Genomic DNA, 24,244 nt, shown 5'->3' on the forward strand with positions numbered 1-24,244 from the left:
CCGGTTAGGAAGTAACAGCTTGGAGCGGCTGCGGCCGCGGATTTATTACATGTTTTTCGGACCACATCTGACCATCGACTCCAGTGAAGTTGCAGGCTGCCCCCCCCCCACCCCAACCCGGACACGAACCGTGCGTCCGGTGCTCGGGGAGGTAGAACTTGCACGGGCGTGGGCACAGACAGGAGCTCACCCTGCTGTTCAGAGTGGTGAGTGTTGTGTTAGGAAGGTCAGAGCTGAAGAAGGGATTTGAGAAGGCTGCGTGATATTGGGCAAGTGACCCTGCCTCCCTGGAGGAGCAGGGTCCCACGTCCCACCCAGCTTGGTTTTCAGGGTCACGAGAAACTGTCCGAAATGCTTCGGGCTGTGTGAGACTCGGGGTGGGCGCACACCCTGTCACCGCTGCTCTGGTCACACCAGAGCGGCTCCCGAAGATCTGGAAGGGACCTGGGCATCTCAGCGCACAGAGGAGCGACCAGGTACTTCAGAGAGAAGTCTGGTCACCTGGATTTAAAAGCGTTAGCTGTCGTGATCCACGTACCGGAATATGACGACATTTCACAGATGTGTCACAGAGATGTGGACCTTCCACCTTTAATCCGTGAACGGTGTCTTATACAAGCCTTTTTAATCCTTTTTGATTCTTCATTTATCCTACTAAGTGGACTCCAAATGAAAAGCTCTGGGTCTGATCGATGATACAAGGTATTTGTGCCACTTCTCTGTGTATTTTCTTCAGTGGTTTTGTATTTGCTTCCAAAATTCCTTTCAAAGGTGGTGTCTGAATCTCTCCTTAGTCATCACATCTGTATCCTTCCCTCACCAGCCTGTTGGGTCTAGATATTATCTAGAAGAGTAATCAGTTTCTCAGGTCGTCCTACACACATCTTCAAATGTTCACGGCGTCTGAACTTCGGGGGTTTTTTTGTTTGTTGGGTTTTCTTTTTTTCATCCTTAGCCTTACCAGTAATTTAAAAAGTCAAGAGTAGATTGCAATTTAGTAGGAATTTGATATGACATTGACCTTTTTTGCACTAAGGATTATGTCTTAACTGCTTCCGTGAGGCTCCTCGTGACCCGTCCTTGGCTCCTGCCCACACGTGGCTGTTCAGAGCTGTACCGTGTGCGTATCGTTACACCTCCACAGCTTGGTTTTGTGTGAGCAGATTTCCAGTGAGGTTTAAATGTGCATTTCATAAAAATTAGTCTTTTGGGGCGCCTGGGTGGCGCAGTCGGTTAAGCGTCCGACTTCAGCCAGGTCACGATCTCGCAATCTCGCGGGATCTCGCAATCTCGCGGGATCTCGCAATCTCGCGGTCCGTGAGTTCGAGCCCCGCGTCGGGCTCTGGGCTGATGGCTCGGAGCCTGGAGCCTGTTTCCGATTCTGTGTCTCCCTCTCTCTCTGCCCCTCCCCCGTTCATGCTCTGTCTCTCTCTGTCTCAAAAAATAAATAAAAACGTTAAAAAAAAAAAAATTAGTCTTTTGCACTTACACGGCTGCAAAGGTCGTTTTCATGCCTGTTTCCTTCTTTGACTTCAGAGCAGTTCTTTTTACTTTCATTTTTGATTTTAGAGAGCGAATGAGCACGAGTGAGAAAGAGAATCTTAAGCAGGCTCCACGCGCAGCACGGAACCTGACGCGGGGCTCGATCCCACGACCTTGGGATCGTGACCTGAGCCGAAGTCAGGAGTCGGACGCTCATCTGACTGAGCCACCCAGGCGCCCCTGACTTCACAGCGGTTCTTAAGAACGAGTAACGATTTCCCTTTTCGCTTAGGAGCCTGAGGCTCAGGAAGTCCTGTGACTTGCCCTGGATTGTGCGGCTCACAAGGGGCAGACCTCAGACCCTGGGCCCCTTTGTCCTGCCTCCGAGACCAGGGCTCTTTCCTGCCCATCGGCCACAGTGTGCCCTCCTGCCTGACCGGGTCGCTGACTGCTCCCAGCCTCCTGGATTTCCCCACGCGCTGTGGTCTTCCCTCACCTGTGTGACCTGTAAGGAGAGGCCTCCGACCAGACGAGGCGTTATGTGTCAGTCCTGCACACAGTGACTCCGTCCGGTCGGAGTGCTGCCCTCCCAGCCCACATGGAAACCCTTGCCCTCAGTCCTGTTTCTGTTGCCAGTTTTGCCTCCTCTGCAGCCGTTTTTCATTCTTCTTCACTGAATTTTGTCTCCGGGGTCATTATCCCTAAGAACGTGAGGGGACAGCAGAGCGGCCACGAAGGTCTCCCTTTCTGTCTAGATGGCGGACGGAGGAGTGCAGGAAGCAGATGGAGAAACCCTGGCTTTGTGCCGGGTACAGATTAACACGCGGCTAAAGCCCAGCCCGGAGGGACGCAAGAGTGCCCTGTGCTCGGTCCACTTGTTCTTGGCTGAGGGGTCGGCACCTGGAGGACAACGGCCTCTCTCCCACACCTCGCTCTCTAAGCCCCACACCTGCATTTCAGCAGTACCTTCCGCGCTATAATTGTAGTGATCGCTCCAGAGATGGCAACATGCACGTTTCACTTTCCCCACCTCCTTCGAGTTGAGTTAGCAACTGGACTGTGCTTACTGGGGTCGAGTCCTGGCAGCCGAGAAGACCCGTTTGCCACCACCTCGCTCCTTTGTGCTCTAGATGCCATAGGGTTCATGTGTGAATGTTAGTGACCTCTCAGAATGAGGTTGTGTGTGTGTGTGTGTGTGTGTGTGTGTGTGTGTGTGTGTGTGTGTGTTAGCCAGTATTTTAAGCAAAGAAACAGCCTTTCATACTTTGCACAGTGCGCTTCATTCTTTCCCAGCTAGGCGTCTTCCATTCAGTTTCCCACTCACCCGAAGAACTTGAGTGTTTCCCGTGTACGTCTGTTGGTGGTGAATTCCATTAGTTTTGGGGTTCTTATCTGAAAACGAATTGAACTTCATCTCACTGGAATGGAGCTCCGACTTGACAGGAGATTTCTTTTGGCGCGTTACAGCTGTTCTTGCGCTGCCTCCTGACCTCTGTTCTTTCTAATAAGTCAGGGGACTTCCTTGGGAAAGAAACCATCCCTCTGTCCGTGCTTTGTCGTTCTGTACTGGCCGCTTCCACGGGCTCCTCTTCATCTTTGGACTTCAGCAGTTTAACGAGGATGCACCGGGTGTGGTTTTCTCTGTATGGATCATACGTTGGCTTCCCTGACACTCCTGAATCTGTAAGTGTATGACTTTCACAACTATTCGTGCAGGTATTTTCTGCTCCAGTTTCTTCTAAAATTCCCATTGCGTGTTTGTTACTCCTTGTGATAGCATCCTTCACATCCCAGGGTGTTCTTTTTCTCCCCCACCCCCGCCCCCACCAACCCCGGTCTTTTTTCTCCAAGTCCTTCAGATTGGATCGTTTGAATTGATTTGTCTTCAGGCCGCCTAATTGTTCTGTCATCTCCACCCTACCAGTCATTCGATCCTGCAGAGATTTTGTTCCAGATACTGTATTTTTCATTGTAGAGTTTTCATTTGGCTCTTTCTTACAGTTTCTATTTCCTTGCTGACATTTCTGATCTTTCCATTAATTATGAACAGATTTTCCTTTATATCCTTGAATGCAATAGCTCTTCAAAGTCCCTGCCTGCTAATTCCAACCTTGAGTTGTCTTTGGAGTTGCCTCTTTTACACTGTTTTTTCCTCATGAGAATGGATCACACTTTCATGTTTATTTGTATGTTGAGTATTTTTGAGTTTATTTGTATATAGAGATTGTGCACTGGACATTGTGAGTGATAGATCGCAGAAACTCTGGAATCAGTTATATTCCTCTGGAGAATGGTTTGTGTGTTTTAGCAGGCAATTAGCTAGGCTGGTCTCGGATCGCAGATTCTCTCCCCATGCTGTGGGCAGTAGCCTATGTCTCAGTTCAGTTCTCTTAGCCTTAGCGGGGCTGCTCAGAGCCTGTCCTGTGTGCGTGGTTCCAGGTTCAACTAGAGATTTGGGCAGAATCTATAAGACTAGGGCCTGCTTTCTGGCGAATGGCCCCCATGGTGCCAGCCCCCTCAGAGTCTGGCTGCTGTGGGCTGCTCTCCTGTGCCGTCCTAGGTCCATAGCCCATAGTCACTGTCTGCATGAGTGTTGGTCCAATAGGAGCTGTGCAAACTTGCCAGAAACAGAGAGGTCACGATTTTTAAAGAAAGACTTTTTTTTTTTTAATGTTTGTTTATTTCTGAGAGAGAGAGAGCACGAACAGGGGAGGGGACAGAGAGAGAGGGAGACACAGAATCCAAAGCAGGCTCCAGGCTCTGAGCCGTCAGCACAGAGCCCAGCGAGGGACTCGAACCCACAAACCATGAGATCGTGACCCGAGCCGAAGTCGGAGGCTTAACTGACTGAGCCACCCAGGTGCCCCAAGAAAGATTTCAGTAGAAATCCCTTCTCTGAAAAGCATTTTGAGATGAGCAGTGCCACAAGCAAACAAAAGTGCGCTATTTCCTGCAGTTTGGGAAACATGAAGAGAAACGCAGTCTCGGTGCGTTCGCGAAACCAGACGTCCAGGCTCCTCTGCCGTTTGTAAGAGACAAAGAGCCCAGGCAGGCGCTGTACCACTGCAGGTTTTGCATTTAGCTCCCCAGTCAGCCACTTACAGATGCACGGTTCACAGTTTCATCTGAAGTCTCCAGACTTGTTTTCTGCAAAGATATCAGCCGGGTTTTTGTTGTTGTTGTTAAAAGGTCAATTCCATTCCTTTGTGGTGAGGCAGTGTTGGGTAATTAAAAGAGATCATGTTTCAAAACTGGTATTCCTGAGAACGTGCCAGAACGAGCTCTTTCCCTCTTGGCTTCTTTTCCTTTCAGTCTGGATGTTTTCCAGATTCGCCTAAGTAGCCTATAAACCCAGACTGATTTTGTGTTTAGGTGATCAAAGCCCAATCTTGAAAATAACGTTATTCAAGCAAAGGGTATTTCCTATACTTAAAAGAAGAAATGTTGTGTAGTTTCAGAGGAGAGAACGGTAGTGCCTCCACTCACACGAGAAACGCCGCAGAAACGAAACAGAAAATCTCCTTTCTTTCCTAGTAGCAGAAGGTCAGGTGAAAAAGCGCGGAGCTAACTGACATCTACTTAAAAGTTTTACTGATTTCCCCCCGCATGCTTTGTTTCCCCACCCTAACAATGGGTGGGACGGACACTACTAGTCTCGTTTAGGAATAAGCAGACACGCTGAAAAAGACGAGGCCACCTGCAGCCACACAGGCCAGCAGAGGCGCAGCCCACAGCTTGTGGCTCTCGCTCTCTCCTTGGACAGCCTGGACGGCTGGGCCATCAGCTGTGCGGGACCGATGGCCCTTTTCCGCTCCGAACCCGGTCTGGGTTGAAGATTTGTTTCTGTGTCTTAGCTCAGCCCTGGAAGGAGAGGAACCCACTGGACCACTCCTTTCCTCTCCATGAAAATGCCTCAGAAGTGAAATCACATTCTGTCGCTCCAGAATGGAAATGTAATCAGACCTCGCCGTACTTGCTCACGGTGGGCGCAAGACCACGAGAGCACAGTCGGCCGCCCCCCCACGCTCTCTGTCCTCGGAATCTGACTCGATTCCTTTGAGGACCATTTCTGTTGTTGTGAGGGAAGTGGAAAAACAAAAGAAACATCACATACTGTACTTCTTTCGCCTTTCACACCTGTCTCACTAAGTGGGGCTGGTGGATGGGCACGCGTTCGGATGTCTGTAAAGGAAAAGCCCAAGCCCTCGCTCGTTCGTCTGCTTGCAAGTTTGAGACCTAGAGGCTGGCGTCCCAGGGGAGACCATGGGGGCTCCCTGCCAGCTCACAGCAGGCGGCCCGACTCTTTCACATGGAATGTATCGCTACTAAAAATATTTGCAGTTTGGGAAAATATGTTTAAATTTGACCTCCTTGACCCTCTGCGCTTTCTAGCCTGTTGCTCGGGCTTGCGCCGCAGCTTTGCAGAGAACGGCTCAGAAATGTCTCCGTGTGCACGCCTACTCCGTCTATGGACTAGTCTTCCCACTGTAAAAACAGATCTTTTATGAGTTATTTATACTCTTGACTACTCTGAGCAACAAGTGACGGTTTCTCAGAAGCATTCCGACATGTGATTTTTGGGATGAGAACCAAATACCGGGATCCAAGTAGTCTTCCCCGTTACTGCTGCTCTACAAGGGACGTGACTGGCGGGTTCGGTTAAAGAGATACGGCAGTGCCTGCCATGTGCACGTGGACAGCGGTGGGACACGTACAGTCCAGATCCCTCGGAGCAGTGAAATCGCATACGTGGTTATGTGGTCAAAGGGCTACGGTGAAGGATTCGGAGAGAGTGGGGGAGACGGATGTGGATGGAAGAAGCAGGGTGGATGGAGCCTGAGAGGGTCTCCCATGGCAAGGGACCTCACGTGACCTTCTGGAAGTTTTTGTGGGGGAACAGTAACCTTAAGATCAGGGTGGCCCATATCACAAAACAAGCCTTATGAAATAAACTGCCTCAGTGGGGCCTACTTAAAATGCAGTTCCCGTGGCATTAAAGAATATGTCCTGCTTGACCACCTCATAGCTTGCCCGTATTTTAATTATTTGAAGAAGTTGGAAAAAAAAAAAAAAAAAGATGATGTTTCCTTGACTTTTATGGGTTTTTCAGTCGTTAAAAACTATGAAACGTTTGGAAATTCTGATTCGGGGTCTGTTACTTATTTTGAGGGCCCTGGAGGAGAGCAGGGTGCAGACAAACTAACCCGGGGGAGCTCCTCTCTCGGGCCACTGGCCCCAGGCTGGACTCCGGTTCCCAGTGGCCATCTGAAAGAAGGTGGCCTGCACTCCTTCCCTGTGGACAGTACAGGGCTGGAAACTTGTTGACCGCTCAGCAAGTTGACTCTACTGGTTGTGGCTTCACTCACCCACTCACCTCTCATTGTTTTAAGTATTTGGAGAGAGAGGTAAAGAGAGACAGAGTACAAATGAGGGAGGAGCAGAGAGGGAGAGAGAAGGGGAGGGGAGGGGTAGAGAGAGGGAGAGAGAATCCCAAGCAGGCTCTGCGCTGGGGCTTGAACCCACGAACTGTGAGATCGTGACCTCACCCTCCAGACCGGCAAGGGGTGTGCCGAGCCAGCACTGCTAGGAATCTGGCCGGACATCGAGAGTCGGACGCTTAACGGACTGACTCCCCCGGGCGCCCTGTGCCTCGTCGTCGTTCGTGCGCACAGCGATGCTCCACGTCTACACTGATTCTGGACGTAAGACAACGGGCTGTCAGGTCGCAGCTCTCAGCCCAGTGGGAGCAGGAGGCGAGCGGACGCATGCTGGCGGTGCATCATGACCAGGGTTCTGGCCTCCTTCAGCCCCAGGGCCGGCCTCCTAGCAGTGCCGGCTCGGCACGCCCCTTGCCAGCCTGGAGGGTGACGCTAACTCTTAAGCGCTCTTCAAGTTCCGTGCTCCTCTCTAAGCCGTGACCGTCTGGCTGGAGCACGAAGGAAACCACACTCATGTTTTCAAGAGGTTGTGGAATCTTGGGACCGAAAGCTTTTACTCTAACACACTAATGTCATCAGTGAGGAAAACATTCCCATGCCTTTAAAAGAAAAAAAAAAAAAAAGCCCTCACGTCTGTAGTTATGGTTTGCTGACTCAGAGCAATTATGAAATGAATTTCTGTGCTTTCCTGACTTTAAGGTGATCGCATGAGTTAGCTTGTGTGAGAAACAGCCCGCTCCAGCCTCCCATCAGGCAGGAATGTCTTTTTGAAACAGTTGAGCAGATTCCCAGATTGGAAAGGGTCTGTGCAGCTGACCTCACTCTTTCATGAGTAATTCTGGGTGGTTATTGACTGCGCTCTGCCAGAAGGCTCGAAACCGTGAATGAGCGTCATTCTTAGCAGCCGGGGGCCGCAGGCGTGCAGGAGAGAGCCGCAGCCCGGTGAGGACCGAGGGTTTGGGGACCTGCTGCCTACCGAGCCCCGGGGGTGGGGGGGGGGGGGGGGAGGGGGCGGGCGCTGCGGACCGGGGAGCTGGTGAGGCTCGCGGCGGCTGCTCCGGGCGGTGTGTGGGCTGGCGGCCACGGCTCAGGAGCCGCAGCGGCCCGTGGGGATGGGGGCCGGGGCCAGGCGGGGCGGCAGGTGGCCTCAGCGTGGCGGGCGGCGGCACCGGCAGCCCGTGGCCTCGTTTTCCCGACGAGATAAAGCTGAAAGTTGGGGAGGTTACTGGCCGGATTGTGGATTGTCCCCCGGCGCGCTGGGGTGGGGGCCCGTGTGCGTGTGAGGAGCCCGTCCCGAGGCGTGGCCGTGCCCGACCCAGTGCTGCTCGGGGTGTCTCGGGGCCATGCCGTTCTGCTCACAGACCTCCCCTCCTGGCGCTCCTCTGGGTCTCCACGAGCTCTCCGGTCTCTCCGGTGTCACCCACTGCCCTTCTCTCCCCTGCGGCTGTGCTGAAAGCGGGCTCGCCGTCGGAACCGGGGCTCCTCTAGCCTTAGAGACCGGATCGGCTCTCCCTTTCGTCCTCGTTGCCCTCTTGTCGGCCGGCCGGCGCTCCTTACGTCAGCCCGGGGGTGGGGGGCCTGGTGTGTGCCCGCTCGCTCCGGCTGTCAGCTCCCCTTGAACTGTGTGTTCTCTCTCTAGCACCATCCTGGAGGAGGAGAAGGTTCAGCAAGAAGAACGAATGAGGATGGAATCCCGAAGACAGGTCACAGTGTCCTGGGACTCCGGAGGGTCCGACGAAGCGCCACCCAAGGTAGCAGGGGCCCCTACCCCAACTCTGGCATTGCTCCCGCTAACTCTCGAGGCTGCCGGTGCAGGCAGCTGCTGTCTGTGGGAGGCACCCAGGCGTCAGGGTGTCCCAGGAGCCGCCAGTGTCACGCCTCTCCCCTCGCCTGCCTCCCTGCTCCCTGCGTGTTACCCTCACCGCACTCGTTCCCTGGTTTGCATTTCGGCTGGAGGCCCTGTGTGAGGTCAGACGCGGTCTTCAGAGGCTCCTCCTCGGCTCGCCCCACCCCCACCCCCAGACTGCAGTGAGCACGCCAGGCGTGGAGGAGGGCTTCCCCCGCTCAGGGAGCACGCGAAGGATGGAGCCGGGATGCAGACCTCAGAGAGACCGAAGCCAGACCCCTGAACGCTCCATGCTTCACCCTGCCGTAAACTGAGTCCCGTGGTCCCCAATTCCCTTCCTCTAGGGCTGGGTTTGGTTGCGAGCCTTGTGCACACGCGCCGCCTACCTGCTCTCCGCGGCCGCCTTCCTGGCCGGGAGCCGGAGGCGTCGCGTTTGCACGTCAGGATCAGCTGGCTGCACCCCCGGGCCTCGCCTGTCCCCCTCCCCCAAGCCCTGCGGCCCTGCGAGGTCACCGAGGCACCCCCCACCCCCCACCCCCCCGTGCTCAGCCAAACGGTGGTGGCCGGGCTCTGCTCATAGTTGGCCGTTAAAGCCTCTCATGCGGTTGAGAATTCTTCAGATACCTTTTGCTTTTGAAAGAAAGGTATTTTCACACAGTGGCTTACTTGCCATGAATAATCCAGTTCAGAACGTCTTCTGGAATTTAAATGGATGGTAGGCTTTACTTTCTGTTCGATGAGCTAAAAGCATACGCAGATACTGGCAATTTCATTTTCTTTTTGAAAAACATTCAGAAAATCTGATAGCACAAAGTACTATTTAAATACTATACCAACTTTTAACGATGCCTGAAAGCTTCTGTTTTCGTGGTCAATATTTTCAACTGTGTAATAGTAAAACATCACACATTTACGGTGACTACGGGTATTGACACAGTTCTTCAGAAATTTTGAGGTGGAGGGTTCCCTGGTCCAGCCTCCTGAACAAGTAGAAAAACTGAGGCCCAGAGGAGGAGGGCCAACGCCACCTTCGACCGGTGTTCCTTTGAGTGAGAGCGAAACCAGTGCACTTCCGTGTCTCCTGATTTAACGATAGATCTGCTGTCACCCACGAAAAAACTGAGAGCCCCTCATCCCAGCATGTAAGGCCCTCCCGCTTTGCATATACACTGAGCCACAGCACAGTGGTCCGGGCCTGGGAGGCATGAGAGTCTGGAAGCTAGTTCCTCAGGCCGAAGGGCCAGGTGGATCTCTTCACATGGGGCTCCGATGACTGGGCCGTCGGCCTCCCCATTCCCAGCCTCACCATCCTCTCTGTGAAGCGAGGGTGTTAGCACCCCTCGCCCTCAGGGATGCGGTGAAGGCTGCCTGAGGTCCCGCCTCTGCGGCCCTGATGGAGTCACGGAGGCGTCAGGTGCTGTGCGAACCTGGCGGTGAGCCCCAGATCTTGTAGCGCTCCCCCAAAACTCCACAGAATGAAGAAACATTGTCCGTCTCAATGTTTTCCTGTAGCTCAGTCTGTAGAATGTTGGTTTAATAATGCTCGTGTGGCTGAATTTTGGAAGGTGTAGTCTGAGGTTAGGCTTTTTCTGTTTTAGAGTACAAAAGCCTTTCTTTCTGGTTTCGAGACATTTTCAGAATGCCTGTTTTGAGGCTCTTCTCTCTAATCGGAGATCGGGTCGGCACCTCGTAACCCACTGCCTGTTGTTGTCGCTGGAGTTTGACTGGAATGAGCTACATGCTTCACTGGTGTGCTGTCCCTGGCTGCTTTCAGCCTGCAGCCCCATCACTGTGGCTGCACAGGTTGATACGTTGGCTCTTTGACACTTTGAGGAAAAGGTTGGCAAGCCCTGGATTAAACGTTTTCACGGCCAGAAACTCGCCAACGCTAGTATAAACCTACAGACGCCCGATAAACATAAACAGACACGCTCATTACCCGGCCCCCTTGCCAGCCGGAATCAGGTCTGGGCACAGTTTTCCCTCCTCCACAGTGATCCGTGGAATTGAACTCTGCTTTATGGCCCCTGCATGTGACCAGCGTGCAGCTGAGTCCCTTGTCTCCGAGAGGCCAGCCCGCTAGCCCAGCGTCACCTCCTGTCCCTCCACCCCGTTTAGCGGGAAGTCTGGAGCCTCATCAGTTGTTATAGTTCTGCCTGTGCTGTTTTCGGACAATAAATTCCACTTAAACCTCTTCAGTTCATGTAGGATCTCGGGCTTTTGTAGATGAACGTTGTGTACTAATAAGATTTGTCACGTAGCCTAATTAGTTTTTTAAAGGGAAACATTTTTCTCTCCCATGTTCCAGATTCAAAATTGAAAGCTTAATTGTACTTAATGGCAAAGGCACCATAACCACAAAGCTGATTATCAAAAATTGTTATCAGTTTCTTCATCAATATTTAATACCAATGTTTGGACACAAAATAATCTTCAGAGAAGTTTGCCCGTGAGGAATGCAGCCCGGGGAGCCCCACTCCAGGTTCATTTCATTTCGGTGATTTGTCCTGCACATCCCCGTCGGTTCATGGGAAAGCCTCTGGCTAAAAATACCTTTCTCTGCAGTTTTAAAAATGTATTTCTTGGATCTGCGGGTTCAAGACCGTTTCAGAGGGCCGTGGGAGCAACACCCATTTCGTAGTAATGCTCACGTGTCCCTGGCCTCGTCCACTCCGCTGGCATTGGCAGTCCTGCTGCAGACGTAACCGCGGACCAAGCGGCCGTCCCCGCGACGCACGCCAGGGCGGCAGTGCCAGACCGAGCTGGTCATCACCGGTTCTTCGCCACCTGTGCCAGAGCGACGCTGGGGTGCCGCAGAACGACCCTGGCGAAGCGGTCACGCGTCCTCCGGGGGAGGAAACAGAAAGTACCGGAAGACGCTTGTGGTGCGGCTGGCCTGCGGAACTGACTGCTTTCCCCGTGGAAGACCAGTGTTTCTTGAAAAAGGAGTGGGCAGACGCCGTGGTTGGTCAGAGTCACGCATTCGGTAGGCGCTTTCTCAAGGAACGAAGCAAGACTGTGTCATCAAGAACAGATGATAGTGTTTGTGGCCAGTGATACAATTTGAGTCTTCAAGCAAAAATTAGAATTTTGAGAAACTTACCCCCATCACCATGACCTGAGAGCTTTGGAATTCTGAGACTTTTGTGATGAGCTCAGAGTGGTGTGAACAAACATGACTTTCTCCGTACGTATGCTGAAATGGGTCGGCACTGCACAGGTCCACGGGACTCGGAGACTCCCGGTTTCCAGGTGACCGCTGCAGGATATTACAGGATCACACGTGGGCAGGTGGATGATGCGTTCCCAGTACAGGACGGAGTGATGGATTCCAACAGACGATACGTTTCAGAGTCCACATCGCAAAAGTCACTCTTAAGAAACCGCCGCTTGTTGTTTGGGGGCAGCACCAACAAACAGTACCCACAGCTGTGCTAAGAAACTGTTAACACCCTTGTCTCCTCTCCAGCTTTACTGCTGCGTGAGGCTGGGCGTTCTCTGTGTGCTACAGTCACCGAAACAGCACAGCACACAGAGCAGAGAGGCTTCCTTCTGTGAAGCCGAACGTTGAAGGAATTTATCTACATACGTGTAACAGGTGCCCCTCTGCTCCCTGATTTTTTTTTTTAGTTTTGAAAAAATAGATACTTTTTTAACATGTAATTAGTTTGTTGTTGTCGTTTCTTGAGAGAGAGAGAGGGAATGAGGGAGAGAGCAAGCAGGGCAGCGGCAAAGAGGGGGAGACAGATGATCCGAAGCAGGTTTCGTGCTATCAGCACAGAGCCTGACTCGGTGCTCACGAACCATGAGATCATGACCCGACCCGAAGTCAGACGTTTACCTGACTGAGCCACCCAGGTGCCCCAGTTTGTTGTTATTTTTAAGTGTGTGTTTTCATCTCTACTAGTGTAAATGTTAGTAGGTATATTCCAGATGAACAAGAGCTCTTGGAGTCTTTGGTAATTTTTGAAAATATAAAGGGGTCCTGAAGATAGTGTTTGAGAGTGGCTGTCTCAGCAGCGTTTCTCAGCCCGAACAGGACACAGCAAGCACTCCGCTTACATAAGAAGCATTTTGGGACGCCCCACTGCTGACCCTGAAGTGGAATACGTGGGTAATAAAACGCCTTCCTAATTGCAAAACGCTGGTTCTTCCAGGAGACTGCTAACTGTAGAAGGAAACTACGACGTTATGCACACGCCTGTAGGAGACCCTCAGGAGCGGTGAGATGGTCAAGTGCTTGCCTGTGTGTGCACACCACGGGTACAGACAGCCGCTAGGCCTGCAGAGCCCACGGCCCCAGCCGCGCGTGAACGCGCTGGCCGTGGCGATGCGATTTTCTGGAAGGGCGAAAAATCCTGGTACAAGTTCAAACAAAACAAAATGGTGCGTCAGCGTGCACAGTAGCTGCTGTTCCAGTAGGTTCACTGTGTGGGAAGCTGTGCCACGTGTCGTTTGGGTTCAGATCGCAGGACCGTTGCTGTTTACCTACGTCTGGTCGAGCGAGGCACCTGAAAGGAGAGCGGGTCCCGTCGTTCTGACCCCCGGTGCCGTCGGGCTCAGCCCGGCGCCCTCGCGGGTGCCCTGGAGGCCTGCAGGAACACTGCCACCCGACGGAGAACCGCCGGTTTACGGTGTGTTGGCTTTTCCTCCCCCGCCTCACGTGGCCAGACTTGAGCAGAATCTCCCGCAGCTCCACGGTTTGCTTTTCTAAAAACCTTAAAATCCGAGTGTGTGTCTTAGAGGAGGAGACGGAGTAACCTGCCGAACGGTAGTTCCGAGGCGCTCACGTGGAAGCCGTCCTCCAAGAACTGGACGTCGGTCCCCACGACAGCCCCGCCCCCGTGACCCCGTCGGGAACGTGGCGGCGCAGACGTGAACGGCCCTGACCACAGCCCGCACCCCCGCCCCCTGCCGTGCTGGCGTCCTGCTCGTAGGGAACACGAACAGCCGTCTGACGGGACACGCACTCTCCGTGGTCGCGGGTTCGCGGAATTCGGTTTCGCGATCGTCTTGTCTGCCATAAAGCCCGTTTTCATCCTTTTCCCTGTTGTTTTATTTTGAAATGGAACCTTGCAAGTGCTCTTTTTTGTTACCCACTCAGGTATTTGAGTCCCTGTGGGACGTTGTGTGGTGACTTTGCCGGCCCCTCATCAGTTCCTTCTGTATTTTCCGTTTTACTTGTCGAGCCCAAGCACACTTGCCACAGGGCGGCGTCACCGGGGTCGAGCAGGTCTGCCCGCGTGGACGGTGCAGTCTCTTCACGTTGACGAAGTTGTCTGAGCCGCGGCTTTATCCTCTGGAAAAGGGTGATAATACCACCCGGTGACATTGCTCCTCCAACTCAAATCGTATGGAAAGCACGTCAGCTCGGTGCACACAGCCACACTGAGGAAAAGTTGTTATTTTTGCCTGTTACTTACATGCGACCTCCAGGACTCAAGCCACGGGACACAACTGTACCATCATCAGAGAGCTGCTTACTGTCCTGATTCTGCCTCCTCCCGCGCTTGGACTCCAGGAGTCCCACACCGCCATGGCGGTGCATACATGTTAACACATACCTTTGAAATGAGTGTTGCGGGCGCCTGGGTGGCTCAGTCGGTGAAGCCATGGCTCGGGTCGTGGTCTCGTGGTTCGTGGGTTCAAGCCCCACACCAGGCTCCGCACGGACAGTGCAGATCCTGCTTGGGAATCTCTCTCCCCCCTCCCTCTCTGCCCCTCCCTGCTTGTGCTTTCTCTCTCTCAAAAATAAATAAACTTAAAAAAAAAATGAGTGTTGCCGGTCCAATATCATAGAACAGAGATAATGGAACTGTTTTCTTTTTGCCTCTCCTTCACTACTTGTTCAAATGAAATCTTTAAAAATCTAAATCTGAAGAGTAGTCCCTCAGGCATCATGGAACATACTTGTAGAAAATGCCACTGTAGAACACAGAGTAAAGCCTGTGACACCCCCTTGATGTCCCTTTCCTGCTTCCGGGGGTCTCGGGGATCCATCCTCCTATTTGGTTAAGTTTGGGGTAAACCGCATCTGGGCCACTGTAATGCAGGCTCATGGGCTAAGGGAGCATTTCCACCCGAGAGATTTTTTTTTTAATTTTTTTTTTAATCTTTATTTTTGAGAGAGAGAGAGAGACAGAGACAGAGTGTGAGTGGGGGAGGGGCAAAGAGAGAGGGACACACAGAATCTGAAGCAGGCTCCAGGCTCCGAGGTGTCAGCACAGAGCCCGACGCGGGGCTCGAACTCACGGACTGCGAGATCGTGACCTGAGCCGAAGTCGGACTCTTAACCGACTGAGCCACCCAGGCACCCCCACCCGCAGAGATTTCACAGCCCCACAGTAGCAGGGCTTGGGCAGGTACAGAGGTAGCCACAGTCCCAGTCAGGATTTGAATCGCGTGACGGAGGAGAGCCGAGGACTTAGACGTCACGTCTGTGGGAGAAATCGGGAGATTGCACGGAATCACCGTAGAAGACTCAGAAGTTGGGGTGGAGCTTCCCAGGCTGAGGCAGGAGGCATCCGGGCAGTGGGCCGTGTGAGCAGAGCTGTGGGGTGATGAGAGGGTCCTAGACACCCAGAAGTCAAGCAGAGCGTGTGCTCCTGCAGGACCACGTGCGTCCTCGGGAGGAGACGCAGACTCTGAGGCGTTTCTTTCCTCCCCTGGGCTTTGCTGGTACCTGAGTCCATCTGCTTTTATTCTGGTCTTCATTTGGCTGGAGAGCAGTGGGTTTGTCCTCCGTTCAGTCCCTCAGGGTTAGAAGATTTCATGGGCTTATCTTCTATTTCAGGCTAAACCACTTTTGCTATGAACTTTGAATTCATGTATGCCACAGACAGACAGAATTCTAGAGCTGGGAGTGACTTTACCGTCCCTCTAGCTGGATTCCTGTTCGATAGATGCAGAAGCCAGTGGGCTCCCTCGCCCGCCCGCAGTCACGCAGCCAGGAAGCAGCAGAGCGGAAGGAGCACGGGCTCGGCTCCCGCTCGAGAGCCTCCTGACGTGCGTCTCCTGGGTGCTGGGTCTTCCTGGCCACCGGTGGATCTCCCTGGGGCCTCTCGCCCTTCGCCCATGTTCAGCCAGATAGTCGTTTCATCGCTGAGTTACACGCGTTCTTTGCGTTTGCTGGGTCTGTCTCCTAAGTGATCAGCCAGTATTTTCTTAGACTCCGTGGGCTGTCTCTTTCTCTTTCTCGGCAGCCTCACTTGCAACACGAGAGCTTTTAATTCTGGCGAAGCGCGGGTTATCTTTGTTCACTCTCGATTGAGCTTCTGGTGTCGTATCGAGGGAACGGTCGCCTCACCCAGGTCACGGAGATGCCTGTTCTCCCCTGAGTGTTGCAGTTTTGCCGCTTCCATGTAGATCCACGATCCCGTTTTGAGCTCATCTTTGTGTGTGTCGTGAGGAAGGGGTGTGGCTTTGTTGTGTCACGTGGCGGTATCCTGTGCCCTGGACGTCGCTGGGACAGGCTGCTTCCCCCGCTGAAGTGCCTTGACACCCTGGATCATTCTTTCCGACGGAAGCGTTTTGGAGAAATACCTTTTTCTGTTCTTTTCAGTGAAACATAGACTTAACAGAATTATCAAAACACTCATTCATACGACGCTCTCTTGATTTGTTCACAGCCCAGCAGACCTGGTTACCCCAGTCCACGGTCCAGCGAAGGATTTTATCCCAGTCCCCAGCACATGGTACAGACCAATCATTACCAGGTATGATATGCAGTCGTGACAGATGTGAGATGCATTCTTCTTCACGTTTGGGCTGGGGAGGTGCGTCACATGTATGCGTTTTTTCATTTCTGTACTTACGAGTGATTTGGCACGCAGAGAACTGAGAAAGTACTCTGACTAGTAGCTGTAAGTGGATGGCGTGTTGAGCCCCAGAGGGTGGCCTTCACACAGCTGGGCGTCTGTCCTGTGCCACGTCCTCAGCCCCATCGCCTTCCTCTGTTGGGGGAGGCGCAGGCGAACCCAGCGGCTCCTACTGCGCAGAGGTAGTGATGACCTGGGCGGTTTTTCTGGAAGGCAAAAACAACATTCGATTGTACCTTGCGAACTGGACAGATGCCATATGGACAGGTGTGGAAAGCTTGTCAGACTTCCAGGCTAATAAGTAGCTTACGCAAATTGGGAAAGACTGTCCTCGAAAGGAAAGGACCAGAGCAAAGTCAGTAATGTTTCTGTTTCTGAGGGAAGGGTATTTGCCCTGTGGAGGTATACTCGACCCAGTTCTGACCGAAGTGGACACCGTGCTCCCCGCGCCACACCGGCTGGAGAACACTGCTGTAGGCCTGGACGGTCCCTTCCCCTCCCCGTGTCGCCCGCTGCCCGGTGCAGCCACCCTCTGACTGTGAGGAGAGGTTGGCGTGGCGTGTCCTTGGCTTTCAGATAAACGATCAGACAGGGTGTGCTTGTCCCCCGTGCTCAGCTGCTCTGACTGGTGTGATGTCTGTGCGTTGACGTCCTGATGAGGGTGTCACTAATTCACTCCTTTGTAGTGCTGGGGACTCTTCCACAGATTGTTTAGCCGTAGTGATGTTATTTGGGTAGCGGGCCAAATCGCTTCTGGGAAATAAAACCCCCTCTTATAATTGGTATCGGCTGTGGCTTTGCTGTTGCCGCGCCTCTGAGGCGACTGCACCGAAATCCATAGCTGGCTGGCTGGCTGGGTGAGCCGTGACACCGGCCTCTAATAGAAAGTGCTTGACCGGAGAAGGACTCAGATGCTAAACAAACAGCGGGTGGTCCTCGAGTGTCTGTCTGGGGAGGGAGAACTTCCCTTAACTGCCATCTCCCCTGAGTTATCCGTGTCTCAGGGAGCAAACAGAAGCCCGCTTACTGTGCCTCCTTCACTCAGATGAAACCACTTTTATTCCTTTACGTGCCTCTCAAGTCTATTTAAAGCCAGGCCTCTTGGGTCAGTATGGACAACACAACACTCTTCCCTGTGCGGTGCTGGGCTGCCGGGTGAGGGCAGGCCATTCCGAGCTAGAAGGATGTTGCTAGACAGAACGCGAAAGGCGGACACGTGGCGGCTCTTTGCCTGGCTGACTGCCTCCGGACCCCCGCGTACTAATTCTGAACGGGGGCCCGGCAGTTTTCCATCGTGAGCAGGCACCCCCAGGAGCTCTGGTACAGGACTGGCAGCCCTGTTTTGGGAGACCCTGTCCTGAGACCCCCCACTTGCCAGGGGAGGGTGAGCCATCGGGTCCTCCGGGGCAGCTCCTCATTCCGCAGGCTGGCGGTGACTGACTGTCCCCGTGCCCTCCGCCCTCGAGGGAGGCGCTCCTCGGCCCCTCGGTCGCCGGAAGCGTGGGTTACAGCTTGCCTGGCCGTGACTCATCACGGCTGAAGAGCCGGAACCCGGACCTAGGGCAGCGCTCAGAGCAGCCGGAGGGGTGTGGGTGGCCCAAGGAGGGAAGCCGGGCCCCGGGCAGGCACCGGACCCCAGGCTTCTTGAGAGAAAACGCGGCCACATCCGCTGACGAGACCGAGAGAGCATGCGGTCAGGGCACCGGTCTGCGCAGCTTTCACGACCCGGGGCTCTGGTGCCCGTTGGTCAGTGGCCGCCGCCCCGTGGAGTGGAAGCCCGTGAGGACGGAGACTTGCCTCCACTTGAAGTGCCTACAGGCGTGTATAGAACAGAGGGAGGATTCGGGGGAGAAGTTAAAATACTCCTATTTTCATTGAAGAAATGAACAATTCACCTCCCCCAGGCGCCAGGTTTCTTTGTCCTGCAAATGGGAACAGCAGCGGGCCATTGCCTGCCGCTGTCTCACGTTCCTTCTTGGCCTAAAATGTTCACTGGATCCCGTCACTCCGCTGTGTGGCTGCCACAGAACACTTGAAATCTCCTGTGCAAATTCCTGAAAGTTCTCTGGCAGTAGTGTGTCCCTTCCGACCAAAAATAGCGATAGGACACTTTATGTTAGTGGAATTTTTTTGTTAAAATATCTTCATTCAAGGGGGAGCCCCGGGGGGGGGGGCTCAGTCGGTTGAGTGTCCAACTTTGGCTCAGGTCATGATCTCGCGGTTCATGAGTTCAGGCCCCGCGTTGGGCTCCATGCTGTCGGGGCAGATCTTCTGTCCCCCCTCGCTCTGCCCCTCTCCTGCTCTCTCTCTCTCTCTCTCTCTCTCTCTCTCTCTCTCTCTCAAAAAATAAATGTTTAAAAAAATATTTTCCTTTAAGTAAACTATGAGAACGGTCTATACATCTTATTTGAAAGTTTATTAGTTGTCAGTATGCAACTTGGGGATAAATCCATCCCTGGAGACCTAACCGATGCACGAAATCTTTGTTGAAGAACGTGTTGATGTTTGGAAATACGGGTTTGGCTGTGCTTTATCTCATTGAAGAATTAACTGACGACTCTGGCCACACCGTACTCGCCTAGTGAGTTATGGAAGCAAATGCTGATTCCGTCCCCTCTTTTTCTCGTGACTGAGGGAGGGAACCACATAAACAGCCCTCTCGTTTTCCTTCTGCCCTGAACTCTTTTGCACGTGCACCTGAGCACCTTGTCTCTACCATGGCCACCGCTGTGGGGACACGGGGCCAGACTTCGCTCACCGCCAGCTCTAGCTCATCAGAGAAGAGCGCTCGGGAGCAGTGCCACAGAGCCATGACCGTGGTCCCTGTTGCTTTGGCATCGAGGCTGCAGAATGGCACGGGACACCGTTTCCGACTTGCTGGTGTGTTCGCTTTAGCTCTCGATGCGGCCTTCATGGATTGCCTTTTTGGGGCTTTAGTTGAGAATCCATTGCCTTGCCTTGACCAGCTTCCGGAGGCCCCCTGCTTCACTTGGCCAGTGAGCCCTCCCCCAGCCTTCAGAACCGGCCCTGCCGTACCTCTCTGAGCACGCTTCAGATCTCCCCTTCTCTCCCCTTCGGCCCCCCTTGGCCCTTGTCAGGAACCTGCTTCTCCCATTAGGTCCGCTCGGATAATCCAGGGTGACCGCCACGTCTCCAGTCTCCTCATTTACTATCCCGTGTGTGAGGTCCCTTTGCCACGTGAGGGGGCACAGCCCCGGGTTCCGGGGATCCAGACGTGGATGTCTCAGGCACCACTGTTGCGTTTCCACGGTGTTCTTTGCCATCTGAGCCGCTGGCCTGCGTGTGGAGGGCACAGCTGTGCAGGAGTGTGACCCCCGCTGCCTCCCATTCGCAGGTGTCTGGCTATCCCGGCTCACATGGGGTCACAGCCACGGCTGGCAGCATCTACCCGGGTCAGGCATCTCTTTTGGAACAGACGGACTCATGGAACCACAGACCACAGGAGATATCGATGTGGCAGCCCAACGTGGAGGTAAGCTGGATGTTCGTGTGTTAGCATGGCTTTGCCCAAAGTGAGTTGTTGGTTTCGGTGACCTCATTCGAACACCAGGGTGCTCCATGTGCCCCAGTGCTTCCTAGTCTGTGCGTCCTTTTCACTGAAACCAAGAGACGCCGCCACCGTTAGCCCGCCCGTCCGAAAGGCGGCGCACCAGCCTGAGCGTAATGAGCGTGTGCGGGAGGCACGTCCCCGGAAGGAGCAGGGCAGGGGGACAGAGCCTGCCGCTCTGTGGGCCGTGGTAACTTTCACCAGATTTGCCTGGTAAACCGAGAACCGCTCCTGTGATAGTAAATGTTGTTTCTTGGACTCCCAGAACACCTGTGGTCACTGCCATGCCCTCGTCCTTGGAGCGAGCGTGTTTAACAATTGCTCGGTCCGCCGCAGCGTGTGCACCGAGTTTAACCCTCCTTCTGGTCCACCTCCAGACTGTTTTCACTCTTTCACCGTAACCAGTGATGTATTCTCTGCACGTTCCCTGGATCGTTTCTCTAGAATAAGTCCCTGCAGGTGGAGCTGTGGGCTGAACGACCTTGCACTTGGCAAAGATGCTCGGCAGGAGGTGACGAGCTGCCTCTGGGAAAGTCGCTCCCGTGAGCGGAGTGTGAGAGGCCCTCTTTCCACCGCCCTTGCCGTTCTGCTTCATTTCCTTTGGAAAGACACAGAAAACAGCAAAACTATCCTCAGTAGGCCCCTGAGAGTGGATGCGCTCTTGTATTTCCCTCCCGCCAGGACTCTGCGGCCCTGGACCTGCGCGGGATGGGGCAGGTGCTGCCCACCCAGCTGGTGGAAGAGCGGCTGATCCGGCAGCAGCAGGAAATGGAGGAGGACCAGCGCTGGCTCGAGAAAGAGGAGAGATTCCTGGTCATCCTGGTAATTGGGACCCCATCCGCTTGTGACGCGCTGGCGCGGTCTGCTGTGCTGCAGACGATCGGAAAGGTTCATCCTTTTCAAAACCAGAGAGTTTGTCTCACATCTGGCCCCTAACGCCGGCAACAGTGGGTCATTTCCTCTTCTTGGATTCCCTTTTCCACCAGGTTTCTGAGATGTTGCTGGTGGCATTGGGGGCTCGGAGGTGTTAGCATCCCTGTGGTTTTCGCAGAAGCAGCTCCCCCTTAAGTGTCAGCTCGCACGTAAGAGCCTGCATTTTGCTGCTGCAGGACGTGTGACTGGACAGCCGAGGACCCAGGCCTTGCCTGCCCGGTGCCTCTCCTCTCGTGCTCCGACACATACCGACCGCCCCCCTCCATGTGTCTGGACAGCCCGAGTGACAGCCACCTCAGATGTCTCCTGGGGCAGAGAGGAAATGGAAAGGCAGAGCGGTCTCTGTGTGTCCCTTGACACAAGGGCCCTTCGGACTCGGGGCCCCATGCCACGCACTCCTGTGCCCTCAGCCTCAGAGCCCACTCCCCCGTCCCCTGCACGGCTGGTTCCGTCTTCCTGGAGCGGCCTGAAAAGGATGGCTGAGCAGAGCCAGGACTGCGGGCACAGATCCTCGACTCCGTACGTCTCCTGGGCAGGGCACAGCCGGTCCCTCGTGCTTTGATCAAGTAAACGCTCCCTGAAGCCAAGACGCTGTTTGACTGTAGGCCAAGAGACCAGACACCAACAAGGGGCGGGGCGGTGGGAGGTACGGTTCTCACGTCACTTCCTGTCTTCCAGGCACTGACGCTTTTTTTTTTTTTTTTAATTTTTTTTTTTTCAACGTTTATTTATTTTTGGGACAGAGAGAGACAGAGCATGAATGGGGGAGGGGCAGAGAGAGAGGGAGACACAGAATCGGAAACAGGCTCCAGGCTCGAGCCATCAGCCCAGAGCCTGACGCGGGGCTTGAACTCACGGACCGTGAGATCGTGACCTGGCTGAAGTCGGACGCTTAACCGACTGCGCCACCCAGGCGCCCCTGGCACTGACGCTTTTAATCGCCGAGTAACGGTGTCATGAGACAGTGACCTTAGTCTGTGTTGCGCAGCGTTCGTCAACATCGTTTCTACGTGGCTTTCGTTTCTTTGAACCTGTAGTTCACAGTTAGAGCAGCCCGCACACTCAGGTTCAGGGAAGCCCGTTTTCACTGCTGGAGCGGCCAGTGCCCTGAGCACAGGACGTACTGGGGCTGCCCTCAGCACGCCTGCCACCTCGGAGAGCTCAGGGGGGCCAGAGACGTCACGCGGGCTCCATGCTCCGCTGCTGCCGGTCGGGAAGAAGGCGGTGTTCCTCAGCACGCACCGTTGGCACAGTCGGGCCCCTCAGGTTGTACGCAACGTCTCCCACGTGCTGCCGCCACCCGACGCATTTCTCGTGTGGGGAGTCCAGTCTGGCCAGCCCCCCCCCCCTCCCCGCCACCCGAGGAGGAGAGGGGTCCAGAATCCTTTAATCGAAATTCTGGAAGGTTTTGTGTTCTTCAGAATCCAGTATTATTGCACCAGAGAAAGCTAATGTGGTGTGGTGTACGTACCGTGGGTTTAGGTAGTGTTCCAGGGACATCCCAGGGGTAAACAGCAAAACACGAATGTTCATGTTAACAGGAATAGGTACAGAGTTCACGTCCATTCAGGTCACGTTGTGCCGTGAAATTCGCTTGCTTCAAATGCAAAAGAAAAACAAATCACCGGTTTTTGGTGCTTGTTAGATTTTGGAACTGAGGATAAAGGAAGTGAACCCTCCCTGTGACACCCCCGTTTTACGGCACAGGGGATTTCCCGAGGTCACCCAGCTAACGTGTGGCTGAGCCTGGATTCAGTCCAGAACCCTGCTGCAGGGTCGGTCCAGCCGCTTTGTCATGTGGCCTCAGCGCATGCGAGGGCGCGTCGTGCTGGGGGGAGTTTTAACACTACACTTGCCGGGCACTCTTCGGTACGTACATTTACAGCGAGCTATAGGAAACACTGATAGGCAAGGTGACCCGTTTACTTTTGAACAGAAGTTTCGTGCTGTCAAAAATCTAAATTATGTAAGTTAAAGCATATCTTGAGAAGAGGCAAGCTGCAGACAGTGGTGATCGTTTAGTGCGGAAATCTGAGCGAGCCAGTTTGGATATGGAGTGGGCTCTAAGAAGGGCCGTTCCCTAGCCCATCTTATACTTTTGCCCAGACAGAATATTTTCTCGCATTGATTTGTATTTTAAAAAGTCACTGTTGGGGCTCCTGGGTGGCTCAGTCGGTTGAGCGTCCGACTTCAGCTCAGGTCATGATCTCACATTCCGTGAGTTCGAGCCCCGCGTCAGGCTCTCTGTGCTGACAGCTCGGAGCCTGGAGCCTGTTTCCGATTCTGTGTCTCCCTTTCTCTCTGCCCCTCCCCTGCTCATGCTCTGTCTCTGTCTGTCTCAAAAATAAATAAGAATAAATAAATAAATAAAAAGTCACTATTACCTATTCTCCGAACTAGAGCTGCTGAATGTAAATACCACCAGCTCATGCACGACTGACCGCGAGTGAGCGAAGGCTTGCTCAGGGTTGCAGGGTGCCGGCCCGTGCTGCTCTGCTGGGGTGCGGCGGGGGAGCACCAGGAGCCCGTGGGTCCTTGGAGGGGTCAGGGACAGTGCCAGAGCCCGGATGTGTTGAGCCAAGGTGAAAGATCCGTTGGAATTTTCAAGGCAGACGAGCTCAGGAAATCCCTTCCAGGCAGAGGGAACATGAGTAACAACACCAGTCAGGAGACTGTTCTCAGAAGCCCCCCACCCACGCGGGATGTGACCGAAGCTTAGGGAGTGGGAAGCAGCTAACGGGTTCGCCACTCAGTCTTCTGAGTGGTTTCACGTGTTTATATACGAGGCCCAGGACCCGGCTGGTGAGTTGTGGGCTTTTTCTCGGCATTGAGACCATACACATAACAACGAGCAGACCTCGAGCGTGCAGCCGGCCGAGCTCTGTTAAGTGTGTGAGTCCGTATAACCCACACTCACGCATCGGACATCTCAGACCCCACGTGGCTCCCAGATTCCGTTCAGAGCCCATCTCTGAGGCTGTACGAGATGCCCCCCGGGGTCCTGGTCCGCACCGCGCCTCGCCTGCCCAACCGCCTGGGTTCTAGGACGTCTCTGCTCAGTCGGGGCCTCCCCGCCACCTGTTCCCCCTGCCCTTTATTTCTCCCGTGCCGCTTTGATGACTTAATTTTGTGTCTCGCGTCCCTTACTGACTTACTGCCC

General features: G+C 54.0%; 1 protein-coding gene across 1 annotated transcript in view; it reads left to right on the forward strand.

Annotated features, from left to right (window-relative positions):
• Positions 1–7,343: 7,343 nt before the first annotated feature.
• PTK2 (protein tyrosine kinase 2) overlaps positions 7,344–24,244 on the forward strand; it is a 40,014-nt gene continuing 23,113 nt past the window's right edge. The window contains exons 1-5 of the mRNA XM_086695341.1: positions 7,344–7,862; positions 8,560–8,671; positions 16,395–16,481; positions 19,939–20,076; positions 20,833–20,973. Coding sequence (XP_086551467.1) covers positions 8,600–8,671; positions 16,395–16,481; positions 19,939–20,076; positions 20,833–20,973 — 438 coding nt within the window. The 5' untranslated portion in view covers positions 7,344–7,862; positions 8,560–8,599. The remainder of the gene's footprint in view (positions 7,863–8,559; positions 8,672–16,394; positions 16,482–19,938; positions 20,077–20,832; positions 20,974–24,244) is intronic.

The sequence above is a fragment of the Puma concolor genome, chromosome F2 (assembly GCF_028749965.1).
Source record: "Puma concolor isolate L17-30 chromosome F2, mPumCon1.1.hap2, whole genome shotgun sequence".
Classification (NCBI taxonomy): Eukaryota; Metazoa; Chordata; class Mammalia; order Carnivora; family Felidae; genus Puma; species Puma concolor.